The following is a 13,512-nucleotide window of genomic DNA, read 5'->3' on the forward strand; positions in this document are numbered from 1 at the left end:
AGCCCATACCGCCACCATCGGCTGCCAGTGCCTGCACGGAGAACAACCACAAGAACCACGTAAGCCACCGACTAGAGATTCACGCATGTTTGAGTGTAAGGCTAGATTCACCGTTCGTATTGGGCCCACATAACCATCCAGGTGGTAGAATCGCTAACGACGGCTCAGCCTCAGATTGAGGCAACCGGACAACTCGGAGATACTCCAGGAGAAGAAGACAAAACCGAGCCACCAGGGCCTCGCCGGTCTAGATCGTCCGATCAGATAACACCGGAGGGTGCGTATGCCGAATTGCACCCATGGGACTGGGTACCCGGAGCGGGTATAGTCTAGACTGATATACAAGAGGTTCGGCATGAAAATTTTCCGGTCTAGACACGAATATGCAAAATTCGAGTTCTTGTGCTTCCCATAGGTAGGCGTTCTTGCTAGAGAGTTACGTATGCGCTGAATGCGCCTCGCCGCCACGGACGATATACTCAAAGTAGTAGAGGTTTCCTTTGCTGCCATGTAACAACACAGAAGCCTTGTGAGCAGTTGATTTGCGGATTGTATGCGAAGTATACGCATAAGATATCTGCTATCACCTGGTCTTACTTGCACACCGTATCTTCAGCCAATAAATCAGAGTAAGCATGCAAAGTCTATGCAAATCGAAGCACTAAGCATGGCCCTATTTTTAGTAGACTTATAGACAATTTAGCAGCCTAACTCAATCATCACTAAGAGTATGTTTATAGACATCCATGCACAGCCACGCTGCTTCGTATTCTCACCATCGTGTTCAAGTCTTTTCTTTTCCTATTATAGTCCTGTGTTTCACAAGTCGTAGTCTATTGTAAGACGCTGGTGTCACGTATCTCATAACCGTAATTGGAACCGATAAGCACAGACTGCATCATCTGGATGGCTTCTCCATGTCAAGGGTTGTCCCCAACGATGGCCCATAACACATTAACACTGGTTCACGATATGTGCAGGGTTAACAAAAGACCATGGCGTCGTCCAATATAATCCTAGTTCAACTGTAAGAGCATCTGTCATGTGTTGAGCGGAATCGGCGAGTTGTTTAATTCATAAATATATTCAACAGTGTAGCAGGGCAAACCCAATTTTCATATTACACAATGAACGCATACACATATACGACAGCATCCTACACGACAGATAAACATCACTACTCATCAGGGTGACTCAATTCATCATGAGTAAAAGCGTATTTCGACGACGCGCGACGCTCGGAAGGGCTTCCGCCAGTCTCGCCGGTGTCAAAGCTTCCACTGGAAGCTTTGCCGCCCTGGGATGAGATATCACGCTGGACAAGATTAGTCCCCATGCTGGTGCATCATGGTCTCAGGCAAAAGAGCACACCTGTTTGTCAGGGTCCATGCTGGCGAAACCACCCTGGTGACTGCTCTGACCACCCTTGCGGGCAATATCCTCAACCTCCTCTTGAGGGCGGTTGGCAAAGTTTCCAGGGTTCATTTGGGAGGACATGATGAGAGTATATGGTAAATTCTTTGTTCACGTATGTTTGGATTAGATAGGTTAGATTTAGTTAGTAACGACGGAACTAGGACCGATATCGAGCCATCTGGACCTTATATAGGCTTCTCCATCCAGAGGGTCAATGGGTGAGGTCATCATGGTGTCCGCTTGACGTTGACAGCCCTTCTGACTGGCCGGTGGCATGCTACTCCAAACCTCTTGGATCTCGTTGGACATATGGCTGGGGGTTGAGCTTTAAGTGGTGGACTCCAACCGCCACCCAGAGCTTCGTCTGGGGAACCATGGAATGGTACACACTCTACTCAACGAGGAAGTCAAGCTACCCATGAGAGAAGCCATCGATGTAATCTGAAGTTAAGTCGATACTCAGGCTACGATGCGCCACTAGCCATGCCTGAATGGATATATCATGCCAAGAAAGACTCGTTCAAGGGTCTGGTCACCTCATAAACGAGCACGGATAAACCCGCGATTAGCGAAGGGTCCATGCCCACTGTGAGTCATCGATGTGTCATCCGACGACCAGCTTCCATCAAAGCGCCGAAGAGCTTTGTGAATAGTAATGAAGAATGAGTAACGAAATGCGGTTAATTGGGTTCCCATCCCTATGAAGCCCCGCTAAGCCGTTTCCGGACCCCGATGGCTCCATCCAACTCGCCTCTTCACAACCTGTCATGGCAGACGCCAGGGGCATTTTGCGGGGGCTCATCATCGCCGAGGTAGATTTATGCAAATCAGTCATATGCCCTGATATGTTTACTGGTTGTGTGGTGGGGACATTTTCCCAAAAAAGTGCCCGGTCCTCCAACAGGGACACAGCTGTGTGTTCCATATTTATATAGAAAGACCCTGCGTTTACTGTGCCATTCAACGCAGACGAGGCCCTGTGCAATCCATATACTTCTTCTACCCAAAACAGTACAGCTGCCCTGAAGTATCGATAACCTGGTAATCTGCACATACCATGAAGCCATCCATCATTGCGACTTGCAAACAGACGAGGTTTCACCTTCTTGATGATCGACCATCCCAGGAGGTACTATCTACACCACAGATGGACCTTCGATCGTTGACTAACGTGCCGTCTCAGATCGATGTCGAAGGACTTACCATTGCAGTTGCAGCCGCACGCGAAACTACCTCAGACGACTCCTCTAGGCTAAAATCCAAATGGAAGTCAAAAGCCAAGCCGGATACCAAGGAACTCATTTCCGATGCCCATTTGCGTCTCAAAGGGGGAGTACACTACGGGTTGATAGGTCGCAATGGAACGGGAAAATCAAGTAAGTAATTGGGATGCTTCAAGATAGTATTGGCAGCACCGCCAGTGGTATCGACCAGTGGGTAAACCCATGCTAACCCACATCAGCTCTGTTGCGGGCAATGGCCGACAAACTGGTTCCTGGTATACCGCATTCCACTCGCATTGCTATTCTGCAGCAAACGGATAGTTCTGGCCAAGAAGGATTGGAAACGAACACCGTCGAAGCCCAGAACAAAACCGTCCTCCAGTATGTCATGAGTAGTGACAATCACAGAAATGAGGTCATTCGGCATATGAATGGTATGCTTCCTATTCTTGATGACATCTACAAACATGCTGACGGGCACCGGGCTCAAGTCCTGTCCAAAAGTTTCGAGACAGAGGACCCCCTAGAGCCGGTTCTCGCTATCCGTAGAATCCGCCATGAGCGAACGGAAAAGCAGCTCTTTTTGGCACAGAAGAATGCCAGTCTCAAGAGTGGTACTAGAGGACTACAAGCACGGAAAGACCTCAAGGTCGTGGAGGCCAAGCATCAAACTTCCCTTGAACTGTGCGTTTCCTTTCGGAACATTGAAAATTTTGTCTCTGACTCTTACCACATCAGATTGGGTCAGCAGAAAGAAGCTATCGACGCCGACGCTATCAAGGAAGACACACAAGCTGCGGTGGAGACACTCCACGACCTGCAGTCACAGTTCGAGGCTGTAAGTACCACGGTCCGCGGGGCGATGGGCATTATTCTTATTAGAGTCAGATGAAACTCGTTGATATCGAACAACAAGCCCGCCAAATCCTCATCGGCTTGGGCTTTCGCGAAAGTGCCTTCGACAAACCATTCCTGACCATGTCGGGTGGCTGGCGGATGCGATGCATGTTGGCCAGCGTACTGATTCAGAACCCGGATATTATGATCCTGGACGAGCCCACGAACTTCCTGGACCTTCTGGGAGTGGTATGGTTGGAGAACTACCTCCAACAGTTGCGCGACATCTCAACGACCACCATTGTCCTGGTCTCGCACGACAGGGATTTCATCAACGCCGTCTGCGAAGAGATCGTCATACTCCGCGATGAAAAGCTCACCTACTTCAGAGGAAACTTGTCCGCATACGAGAAGGATTTTGAAGAACAGAAGCTGTACTGGGGCCGCATGAAGGAAGCCCAGGAGCGACAAACCGCACACATGGAAGCCACCGTTCGCGAAGCTGTCAAGACCGGAAAGAAGACCAACGATGAGAACAAGCTACGGATGGCCAAGTCGCGGCAAAAGAAACTCGACAACCGGATGGGAATCCAAGTCAACGCTAACGGAGGCCGGTTCAAACTTAACCGTGACCTTGCGGGCTGGCACTTCAGTGCACGCGCTGAAATCGAAGTGCCCACGGATGAGAAGGGCGCGACAATGGCCCTACCTGATGCCACTGAGCTGCGGTTTCCGGGTCCTCTGATCTCTCTAGAAGGAGTGACATTCAAATACAAACCTACTGACACACCGATCTTGAACGCAATTGACCTTGTTGTTCATATGGGCGATCGAGTGGGTATCATGGGTCTCAATGGCGCTGGAAAATCGACCCTAGTCCGTGTGCTGGTCGGAGGTGCCCTGCCGACTAAGGGCAAGGTCGCGAATCATTCCAGGCTGAAGCTGGGGTACTATGCGCAGCATTCCATTGAAGAATTGCAGGAACTAGGCCAGAGCGACCCCAGTTTGACTGCACTGGGGGTGATGTCGAAAGTCGTTGATGGCACGCTTAACGAAGGGGAACTTAGAGGACTGCTGGCAACATTAGGCCTCCAGGGGCGAGTAGTCTCCGACGTCGCTGTCTCCCGACTCTCCGGCGGCCAACTAGTGAGTGGCATGAATCGTGTGCCTCTGTTTGACATAAGCTGACGCATCGAAACTCCCCAGGTACGCCTAGCGCTGGCGAAGGTGATTTGGAATTCTCCGCATCTGCTTGTGCTGGATGAAATTACTACACATCTGGACTTCCATACCGTCACAGCACTTGCGTCTGCGCTGTCCTCTTTCAACGGAGCCATCCTGCTGGTATCGCACGACCGATTCCTCATGCGCTCAGTCATAGAAGGAAAGCGCGATCTGGACCACCAGTTAGATGAAGACTTTGAGGGGGTAGATGAAGAAAAAGACGAAAATCAAAGCAGAAGGCGCACCGTGTATGTCTTGAAAGGCGGCACGCTGCGGGAGCAGAGCAATGGGGTGGAGCAGTTTGAACAGAGTCTGGTGAAGAGAGTCCAAAAAATGCTCCCTATGCCACGATAGACATAGGGAGTAGTGTCCATTCAATCAAACCACCAAGCGTCTCTACAACATCTAACCTTCTCCTACGAAGACACTTGAATACGATAAAAGCCACAACTATTATATAGGTGAAAGGAACCCATTGGAGGACGTAATGCTCCTTAAGCATACGACCTAAGTCGTGCTTTTTTCATAGTACAGAATCCGGACTAGTCCCAATAGGGAAGCTCTATCGAGAACACGTCCACGTGACACTATCACCGTGTTAGTCACCGCCAGGCGGCGTCCTCCGTATCCGCGGAGAATCATCCCCGCTCTTATCACGAGCTCTCTCTATTATCCCCCCACAAGCCTATTTCTCTTACATATATAAACCCAAGGTTGTCTGGGATGCCGAAACTAACCTCGTGCTCGTCATTTCAAAGCAGATTCCCCTGCTCATGATGACTGAGTTCTTAATTCCCAAACGGGGCACCGTGCCCCTGCGGTCGTTAGCTGGATTTCCCCGCAGACGTGTCTGCCGGACTCCGACCAGCAACAAGACATTAACACAATGCCTTCGATCCTATAACACGAATACCGCCAATTCAGCCTCGAAAGAAAGTGGCGATCTCAACACTTCCGCGTCATATACTCCTCCAGCGTCAACTCCCTCCCCTAAACCCGTGTCGTCACGATGGTCTGCGCTACGGTCTGCGAAGCCCTTCTCTGAATTCTTGACGGACACCTTCAATCGCCAGCATGACTACCTGCGAATAAGCGTCACTGAGCGATGTAATCTCCGATGCGTATACTGCATGCCGGAGGAAGGGGTAGAGCTGTCGCCACCCGCCCGTCTCCTCACCTCGCCCGAGATCGTCTATCTGTCCTCGCTGTTCGTCTCGCAAGGGGTCACGAAGATCCGCCTGACAGGCGGGGAACCGACAGTGCGGAAAGACATAGTACCGCTGATGCAGTCGATTGGTGAGCTGCGGCGTCATGGGTTGCGGGAGCTATGCTTGACGACAAATGGGATTTCTCTCCACCGCAAGCTGGAACCCATGGTCGAGGCGGGGCTGACTGGGATAAACCTCAGTCTGGACACATTGGACCCCTTCCAGTTCCAAATCATGACGCGGAGGAAGGGCCTGGACGCAGTGATGAAAAGCATCGATAAAGTCCTGGAACTGAACAAGATGGGAGCTGGTATTAAACTGAAGATCAACTGCGTTGTGATGCGTGGAGTGAATGATCGGGAGATCCTCCCCTTTGTTGAAATGGGACGTGACAGCCCCATAGAGGTACGCTTCATCGAATATATGCCCTTCGACGGCAACAAGTGGAACCAGGGGAAGATGGTGTCCTACCAGGAAATGCTGGCCATCATTCGGGAGAAATACCCGTCGCTCGAAAAGGTTACCGACCACAAGAATGATACGAGCAAGACCTACCGTGTGCCTGGCTTCAAGGGCCGAGTCGGGTTTATCACTAGCATGACGCATAACTTCTGCGGTACTTGCAACCGCCTCCGCATCACTTCTGACGGAAACTTGAAAGTCTGTTTGTTCGGGAATTCAGAGGTATCTCTCCGCGATATCATTCGGAAGGAGAACAATGGCCAGCCCATTGACGAGGAAACAATGAAGGAACTGCGGTTCTTGGAGACAGCTCTCGCCGCTGCTCATACCCAGGATGAGACTGCATTGGTCAACCAGAGAGAGCGAGAGCTCCTTGACATCATCGGGATGGCGGTGAAACGGAAGAAGGCCAAGCATGCCGGCATGGGCGAACTAAAGAATATGAAGAATAGGCCTATGATACTTATCGGTGGGTAGGCACAAACCCCTCCTTGATCATTGAATATATGGCGATTGCATGTCATGACTTACGACTGTATGCATCCCTGGATGTATTTTGATGTGTATCATTGTTTTAATTGGTGTTTGATTCTTGAGATACCTTACCTGTGGCCGTGAAATAGTTAGTTTCTGGTCCGACTGTATCTACGAGCTGATGGCTGTTATTCGGACCGATGCTGATGGATGAGATAGATAATGTACATGTGAGGGCTTCTGGCACCAACAATTCGCATAGGCCATTTGCTATAATGCCCAGAACAAATCCCTGGAAAGCTATACCGACTCACATTCTGAGCTCTGGTGCACCTGTGGCGTCGCAAGTGCGACTTTACCATGATGAGCATCGCGGTACCTCTCAGCCACATAAGACTGAAGGCATGCGTAGCGTGTCTCTCCCTACAGAATCCGACACGGACCTACCGCATTTAACGCCGTCGCAAAACGTCCACATGACGAAAATCAGTCAGAAGCCGGTGACAGAACGGTCTGCAACGGCAACTTGCTACGTGCACTTCTCGAACGATCGTCCGTGGGAGCTGCTCCGGGAAGGCCGAGGAACACGCAAAGGAGATGTGTTCAGTGTAGCACGCATTGCCGGTATCATGGCGGCCAAAAAGACCCCGGACATCATCCCGCTGTGTCATCCTGGCATTGGGATCACTGGCGTTGAGGTGGACGTCCAATTAGTTGACCCTGCATCAGCGGGGAAGATCAATGGTGCTATGAAATATGGTGCCATGCATGTTATGGCAACGGTAAGCTGTCTGGGGCGCACGGGAGTGGAAATGGAGGCGATGACGGCGACCATGGGGGCTGCGTTGACCGTTTACGACATGCTGAAAGCCGTTGACAAGGGGATGGTGGTTGGAGGAGTACAGCTGCTGGAGAAGAAGGGCGGGAAAAGCGGGCATTGGGTGCGGGAGAAGGAGGTGAGCGATGATGTATAGTGTATGAATTGACCTTGGAAAAATAATGGTCCAGCCCTACCGTCGATAGAAACAGGTTAATATTAGCCAAGCCGGGCGTCGATCGCGGGCCCTTACCACTCTGGGCATGGACTCCACGTGCCGAGCTTGCTTCTTTTTTTCGAGTTTGAATCTCAGCTGAATGTTTCTTGCTTTTTACAATCACCTTCACCTATACTACTCCTCACTGTTACTTGGATAAAGCCGTTGAAATGGAATAACACACGCCTTTCCCCGTGATAACCTGTCTTTCTGTCAAATCCTCCACGAGAAGAAGATTTTTGACCCATCTACGCGTCTTATCGATTGCTTCAACCGTCACACCGCAACATTCTCCCTCTTTGGGCCTTGCTATCTTTCAGAAAACACACGCCTTGCGTTCCAACCACCAGCCTCCAGCTTCCTACTCAACATCCCAAACAATTGAACAATGTGTTATCGGACCCGACTAAAGAAGACCTTTTTATTCCATTTCTTTCAAAATCCTTGTGGGTAGCGGTGTGCGCCCCGCCGTAGGATAAAAGATCCTCAACGAACTTCATATCGCCTCAGCTTTTACGACCCCGGTGTCTAGTAACTTCCGAACGGCTTACGACTTCTGGCTCGTCATTGACGTTGCTAGAAGTTTTCTTTGCTCGACCCTAAGCTGCGTGCATTTGGTCGAGCAGGGAAATGATTTGTGAGTTGTCCACCCTATCACTACTTTACACGTTTCCTATTTCTCTATCTCGTGTACTCTTGCTCGATTGACTTCGAGCCCATCGTTGAGGTCATGGACGTTGAGCTTACTGACGTGACTTTTATATAGCCCGAGCTTGGTTCCGGCCTTTGGCCCGGAGCATTATCAGCGTGCTCCCACCACTCAACTTCATCACCCTTCACTATACCTATTTCATTTTTGTATCACTGGCATGCAGCCTGATCTTCTGGGGCACCACAAACCCCTTCCGTAGCGTCTCTTTCTGGGACTCTCTTTTCATGTGCGTCAGTGCAATGACTGGGGCTGGACTCAACACTGTAAGCCAACTCTCTGGTTCTAAGTCAAATTCTGGTGTGAATAGATGCTGACAGTCCTCTTTAGGTCGATCTATCAATTTTGAACACGTTCCAACAAGCCATCTTGCTCACTCTTCTTATCGTGGGGCATGCGATCCCTATTTCAATCACTGTGCTCCTCGTGAGAAGGAAGGCCTTTGAGACCAAGTTCAAAGGGATCTCGCACGAATGGGCGCAGAACAGAATTTTTCGACGTATTCGAAGTCTTGATCCGTCGTCTCATCGAAGGACAGATGCATCAAGTCCCGATTGGGGGGTTGACCAAATTAGACGCCCGGATTCCAAGGGAAGCGCCAAGGTCTCTGAGCCGGTCGATGGCGATGCCATCGAACTATCGACAAACACAGCAGATGATGATCATATCCGATGGACCGACGATGACCAGATCACCCTCAGCCACGTGCGTACCCACCGTCACCGTAATCACCACCACCTGTTCCACAACGCTGGCGTGGGGGCTCGGTTGGACTTGAATAACCATCCGAGTAATGTCACGCCACATCTGCCTGTGGTTGAAGAAGAGGAGGAGGATCTGCCGCCGCTGAAGAGCATGATACGTGGAACCCAAAAGTATTTTGCGTCCAAAGGCTCTGTTGCCAGAAACTCCCAGTTCTATGGCTTGACGGTGGAAGAGCGAGAAAAGCTTGGCGGGGTTGAGTATAGAGCCATCTCATTCCTGTCGATCGTCGTCTTCCTTTACTGGGCTCTGTTCCTTGTTCTCGGCATTGTTGGGATGGGAACGTGGCTGGAAGTAAACCATCCTGATATTCCCCGCAGGAATGGGCTATCACCATTCTGGACCGGTGCATTTTTTGCGGTCTCCGCCTTCGTGAACAGCGGCATGTCTCTTCTGGACGACAACATGACTGCGCTGCAGACGAGGTATGATCTATCACTGAATTCTGCCCAATTAATCATACTAATCGATGTACAGTGCGTACCCAATTATCACCATGGGGATTCTCATTCTTGCAGGAAATACACTGTATCCATGTTTTCTGAGGTTCATTATATGGACTATGCGACATTTGCTCCCGGGCGACGCTTCCTGGAAGCCGTGGGCGGTAACGTTAGATTTTATCTTGGATCATCCCAGACGAGTGTACACCAACCTCTTCCCGGCACGTCACACTTGGTATTTGCTTGGTACTATCATAGTCTTGAACGGCCTTGACTGGGCCATGTTTGAATTACTGGCCATTGGGAACAAAGACATTGAAAAACTACCCCCGGGTTATCGGGTCCTGGATGGACTATTCCAAGCACTCGCCGTTCGTGCTGGTGGTTTCTACGTCGTGACTATCGCCAACCTTCGCCAGGGCCTTCTTGTTCTATACGTCCTCATGATGTACGTCTCCGCATATCCAGTCCTGGTGACGATGAGAAACACCAACGTGTACGAAGAACGCTCTCTGGGGATCTACACGCATGACGACCCGCCAGAGGGCACAGGGTCCCAGAAGACCCCCAGCGTCTTCATGAGTCTTGTCCGGCACCATCTCCTCGGTAGGCAAGACGTGATGACGACGGAGTCATCCCGCAGCTACTTTGTCCACCAGCAGCTCCGATCCCAGCTCAGCCACGACATCTGGTGGATTGCCCTCGCGGTTCTTTTCATTGCCATTGCCGAGGGCCCCAACTACAGCAAGGACCCTGTGGCCTATTCGACCTTCAACATCATCTTTGAAGTTGTCTCCGCCTACGGCTGTGTCGGAGTCAGTGTTGGTTATCCGGGATCGAATGCGTCCTTCTGTGGCTCCTGGCACACCATCAGCAAGCTCATCCTTGCTGTGGTCGCTTTGCGAGGACGCCACAGAGGCCTCCCCGTGGCTATTGACCAGGCCGTGATGCTCCCGAACGAGTCCCTTGCTTGGGCTGAGGAGGAGGATGCAGCCTTGCGACGCGAGCAGTCGCGTGCTTTGGGGATGGATAAGATGCCTGTTGGAACTGTCTGAGGCGTTGATGCATCTCTAGATAAAGCATATAACCTTACCTGTCCTTTTCGAATGATTGTGTTCATGTTTGCTTCGTCATTCATACATAGAAGTTTTGTCATTTTAGTTTCCAGAATGCCAGCCAAAGTTTGTTTTGATACAGCTGCAGGATGATCGGCAAATAGTCTTCAACTTTTATATTGATATCAAACATATGAGAACATTCCAATAACTACATGTGGAATATAGAACTGAAACCTGCCAGAGACTAAACATAGAGAACCGATCTAGTCCTCTTCTTCGAATTCCATCACATCTTCATCTTCATCCTCCTCCTCTTCCTCATTCTCGCCTTCATCGGAAGAAACGACATCCTCATCGTCCTCGTCATCACTTCCACTCTCACTAGCCGCATCATCCATCAACATATCCTTATCCGCGTCCTTCTCAGCCGCTCTGCGTCTCTCCTCTTCCCGACGACCCTCTTCCAGAATCTTAGCCTTCTCTTCGCGCAGCTTGCGTTGAGACTTCACAAACGCTCCGAGAGGCGTCGCCGCCCAATCCACATCCTTCAGGAAGGTCTCGACCTCGGCACGATTACGCGGGGTGTACGAGACGTTGGCGCGGCGCTCCTCGATCCAGCGGGCGTTGGCTTCGACCTTCTGGACGAGAAGAAGGATCATCTGGTTGACTTTGGAGTTCTTGTTTCCGCCGCTGCGCGAGCTGGCCTGCTTGAGCCAGCGTTTCAGCGAGACGACGATGGGCACGGAGAGCTCGGGGAAGGCGATATGCTTGGTCCAGAGGACGAAGAACTCGGAGAGAAGCTCGGCGACCTGCTCGCCGACGCCGTCTTGGTAGACGCGGGTGCGGAGGTAGGACTTGGGGGCGCGGATGGCGGTGGTGAAATCGAGCTGCTTGAGCGTGCTGGATTTCGGGGGCTTGCGCATCTCGGCGAGGTTGAGGACTTCGATGAGCGCGGGCGCGAGCGGGATGTAGGTGCCGGTGGCGCGGGAGAGACGAAGGAGGGAGCGGGTGAGTTGGAAGCGGAGAGGGAAGTACTGCGCGGTGGGGATGAGGCGCATGGCGCCGGTTGTGATCTGGACGACGGGGTAGATCAGAGGGCGCATGGCGGACTCTTTGCCGGCTTTGGCTTCGGCGAGCCCGTCGCAGTGCTGGGAGAGCACGCGCGACCAGAAGTCGAGCGAGTGCACGTACTGCCAATTGTAGATGGTCTTGTAGGATTCCTTGGAGGTGTTCGTGATGCTGCTGCGGAGGTGGATGGCGAGTTGGCGGATGAAGTTGAATCCTGTCGTGTAGGAGACGTTCTGGTCGATGCCCCAGAGCTCGGCGGCGGAGTTCTTCATGAGGTTCACGCCGGGCAGCGTATGCACCGTCGTGTTACGGCTGCCCTTGACGACTCCTTCGTAGGAAGTCTTGAGAACAGTCTCCTTGATGCCGGCATCTCCCATGACCATCAGACGCCGTAAGAGGAGGAAACCAGTGATCCGGGTAGCCTCGGTGGTGGAGACATCGGCCCAGATACCGACCACGGTCTTGATCAGGGCCTTGAGGAGCTTCCTGAACTGCAGGAGATATGGAAGCATGGGCTCGACGGAGGAGAGAGTCAACTTCAGCGTCTGGGCATCGGAGAGATTCGTGAGCAATTGGTGGACGGAGGAGGTATGCGACTTGATGAGAGGAGTAAGGGTCTTGAATTTCTTCGAATCCAAAGACACTTTAACCTTGCCAGCAGCGGTCTCCTTGACGGGGAGATGGTGTGACAGAGTCTTGGGCACGGTGCCAAGTGCTGTGACAAGAACCTGATGATAGACGTCGGGGTCCGAGATGGAGTACTTCTGCTCCTGGCCATCGACTTCATCAAGGTAGGCCGCGGAACGGAAAGCAAGAACGGTCTGGCGCATCGCACGAATCGAGTGTTGCTCCTCCATCAGCTTCTGCCATTTCTTCACCATGTCGATGGTAAGTGTGTTATCCACCACCTCTTCTTCCTCTTCTGCCTCAACGGCCTTCTTTTTCTTCTTCTTTGCGGGACCTTCCTCCTCATCTTCGCTCAGCTCGAGCACTTCCGTCAAGTCTCCGTGGTCTCCAAAGTCCAGCAGCTCGGCATCGTTCTCTTTCAGGTACTTGTAGAATTCGGGATCTTTCTCCTTCAACGACTCGAGCTGGTCCTTATGTTCCTCGAAGGCGTCGGCGCTGGCTTCGGAGCCTGATTCGTCGTCACTCTGGACAACGGCGGCTTCCTCCTCCTCACCGCTCGATGCGGCGGACTCATCCTCTTCATCCTTCTGCTGCTCAGAGCGCTTGCGCTTTCCGGTCTTAGGAGTGACGTCCTTCTTGCGGGCCTTCTTGACCTGGTCGGCGTCGGCATCGGCGATATCGAAACCTCCAGCGAAAAAGTCGTCGACGTTCATTCCGGCGAAGGCATTCTTCTTCTTTCCCTTGTCGGCAGATTCTTCATCATCTTCGCTGCCGTCACGGTTTTCTCCTCGCCCCCTGGCATTGTCTGCTTTGCGCTTCTCCTTAAGGTGGTTGCGCTGCTTGATTTTCGCAACCGCTTTTCTGCGCTCAAGAACGTCTTTCAAGTGCTTCTTCTCGAACTTCTTGGTGGACTTCTTCTGAGCTCCCGCCATTTTGAATTGGAACTCCTACCCAAACACGGAGGTAG

General features: G+C 51.7%; 5 protein-coding genes across 5 annotated transcripts; 3 read left to right on the plus strand and 2 right to left on the minus strand.

Moving 5' to 3' along the window:
- Positions 1-1,177: 1,177 nt before the first annotated feature.
- Positions 1,178-1,497, minus strand: ATEG_05162 (KGG domain-containing protein; the record flags this gene model as incomplete). The annotated part of the gene is made up of 2 exons (XM_001214340.1): positions 1,178-1,315; positions 1,372-1,497. 2 exons carry the CDS (start codon positions 1,495-1,497, stop codon positions 1,178-1,180), a joined length of 264 nt encoding a protein of 87 aa, XP_001214340.1.
- Positions 1,498-2,473: 976 nt separating this feature from the next.
- Positions 2,474-5,054, plus strand: ATEG_05163 (ABC-F family ATP-binding cassette domain-containing protein; the record flags this gene model as incomplete). Its single annotated transcript, XM_001214341.1, has 6 exons — positions 2,474-2,685; positions 2,769-2,792; positions 3,048-3,323; positions 3,378-3,477; positions 3,522-4,622; positions 4,683-5,054. The coding sequence occupies 6 exons, from the start codon at positions 2,474-2,476 to the stop codon at positions 5,052-5,054; spliced, it is 2,085 nt and encodes a 694-aa protein (XP_001214341.1).
- A 422-nt stretch (positions 5,055-5,476) lies between these two features.
- ATEG_05164 (molybdenum cofactor biosynthesis protein 1 B) lies at positions 5,477-7,818 on the plus strand (the record flags this gene model as incomplete). Its single annotated transcript, XM_001214342.1, has 3 exons — positions 5,477-6,572; positions 6,848-6,905; positions 7,107-7,818. 3 exons carry the CDS (start codon positions 5,477-5,479, stop codon positions 7,816-7,818), a joined length of 1,866 nt encoding a protein of 621 aa, XP_001214342.1.
- Positions 7,819-8,829: 1,011 nt separating this feature from the next.
- On the plus strand, positions 8,830-10,579 carry ATEG_05165 (putative potassium transporter; the record flags this gene model as incomplete). The annotated part of the gene is made up of 4 exons (XM_001214343.1): positions 8,830-8,853; positions 8,918-9,774; positions 9,827-10,398; positions 10,524-10,579. The coding sequence occupies 4 exons, from the start codon at positions 8,830-8,832 to the stop codon at positions 10,577-10,579; spliced, it is 1,509 nt and encodes a 502-aa protein (XP_001214343.1).
- Positions 10,580-11,113: 534 nt separating this feature from the next.
- On the minus strand, positions 11,114-13,477 carry ATEG_05166 (mRNA-binding ribosome synthesis protein NOC2; the record flags this gene model as incomplete). Its single annotated transcript, XM_001214344.1, has 1 exon — positions 11,114-13,477. The coding sequence occupies one exon, from the start codon at positions 13,475-13,477 to the stop codon at positions 11,114-11,116; it is 2,364 nt and encodes a 787-aa protein (XP_001214344.1).
- Positions 13,478-13,512: the final 35 nt, after the last annotated feature.

This window comes from Aspergillus terreus, genomic scaffold (assembly GCF_000149615.1).
Source record: "Aspergillus terreus NIH2624 scaffold_7 genomic scaffold, whole genome shotgun sequence".
In the NCBI taxonomy this organism is placed as follows: Eukaryota; Fungi; Ascomycota; class Eurotiomycetes; order Eurotiales; family Aspergillaceae; genus Aspergillus; species Aspergillus terreus.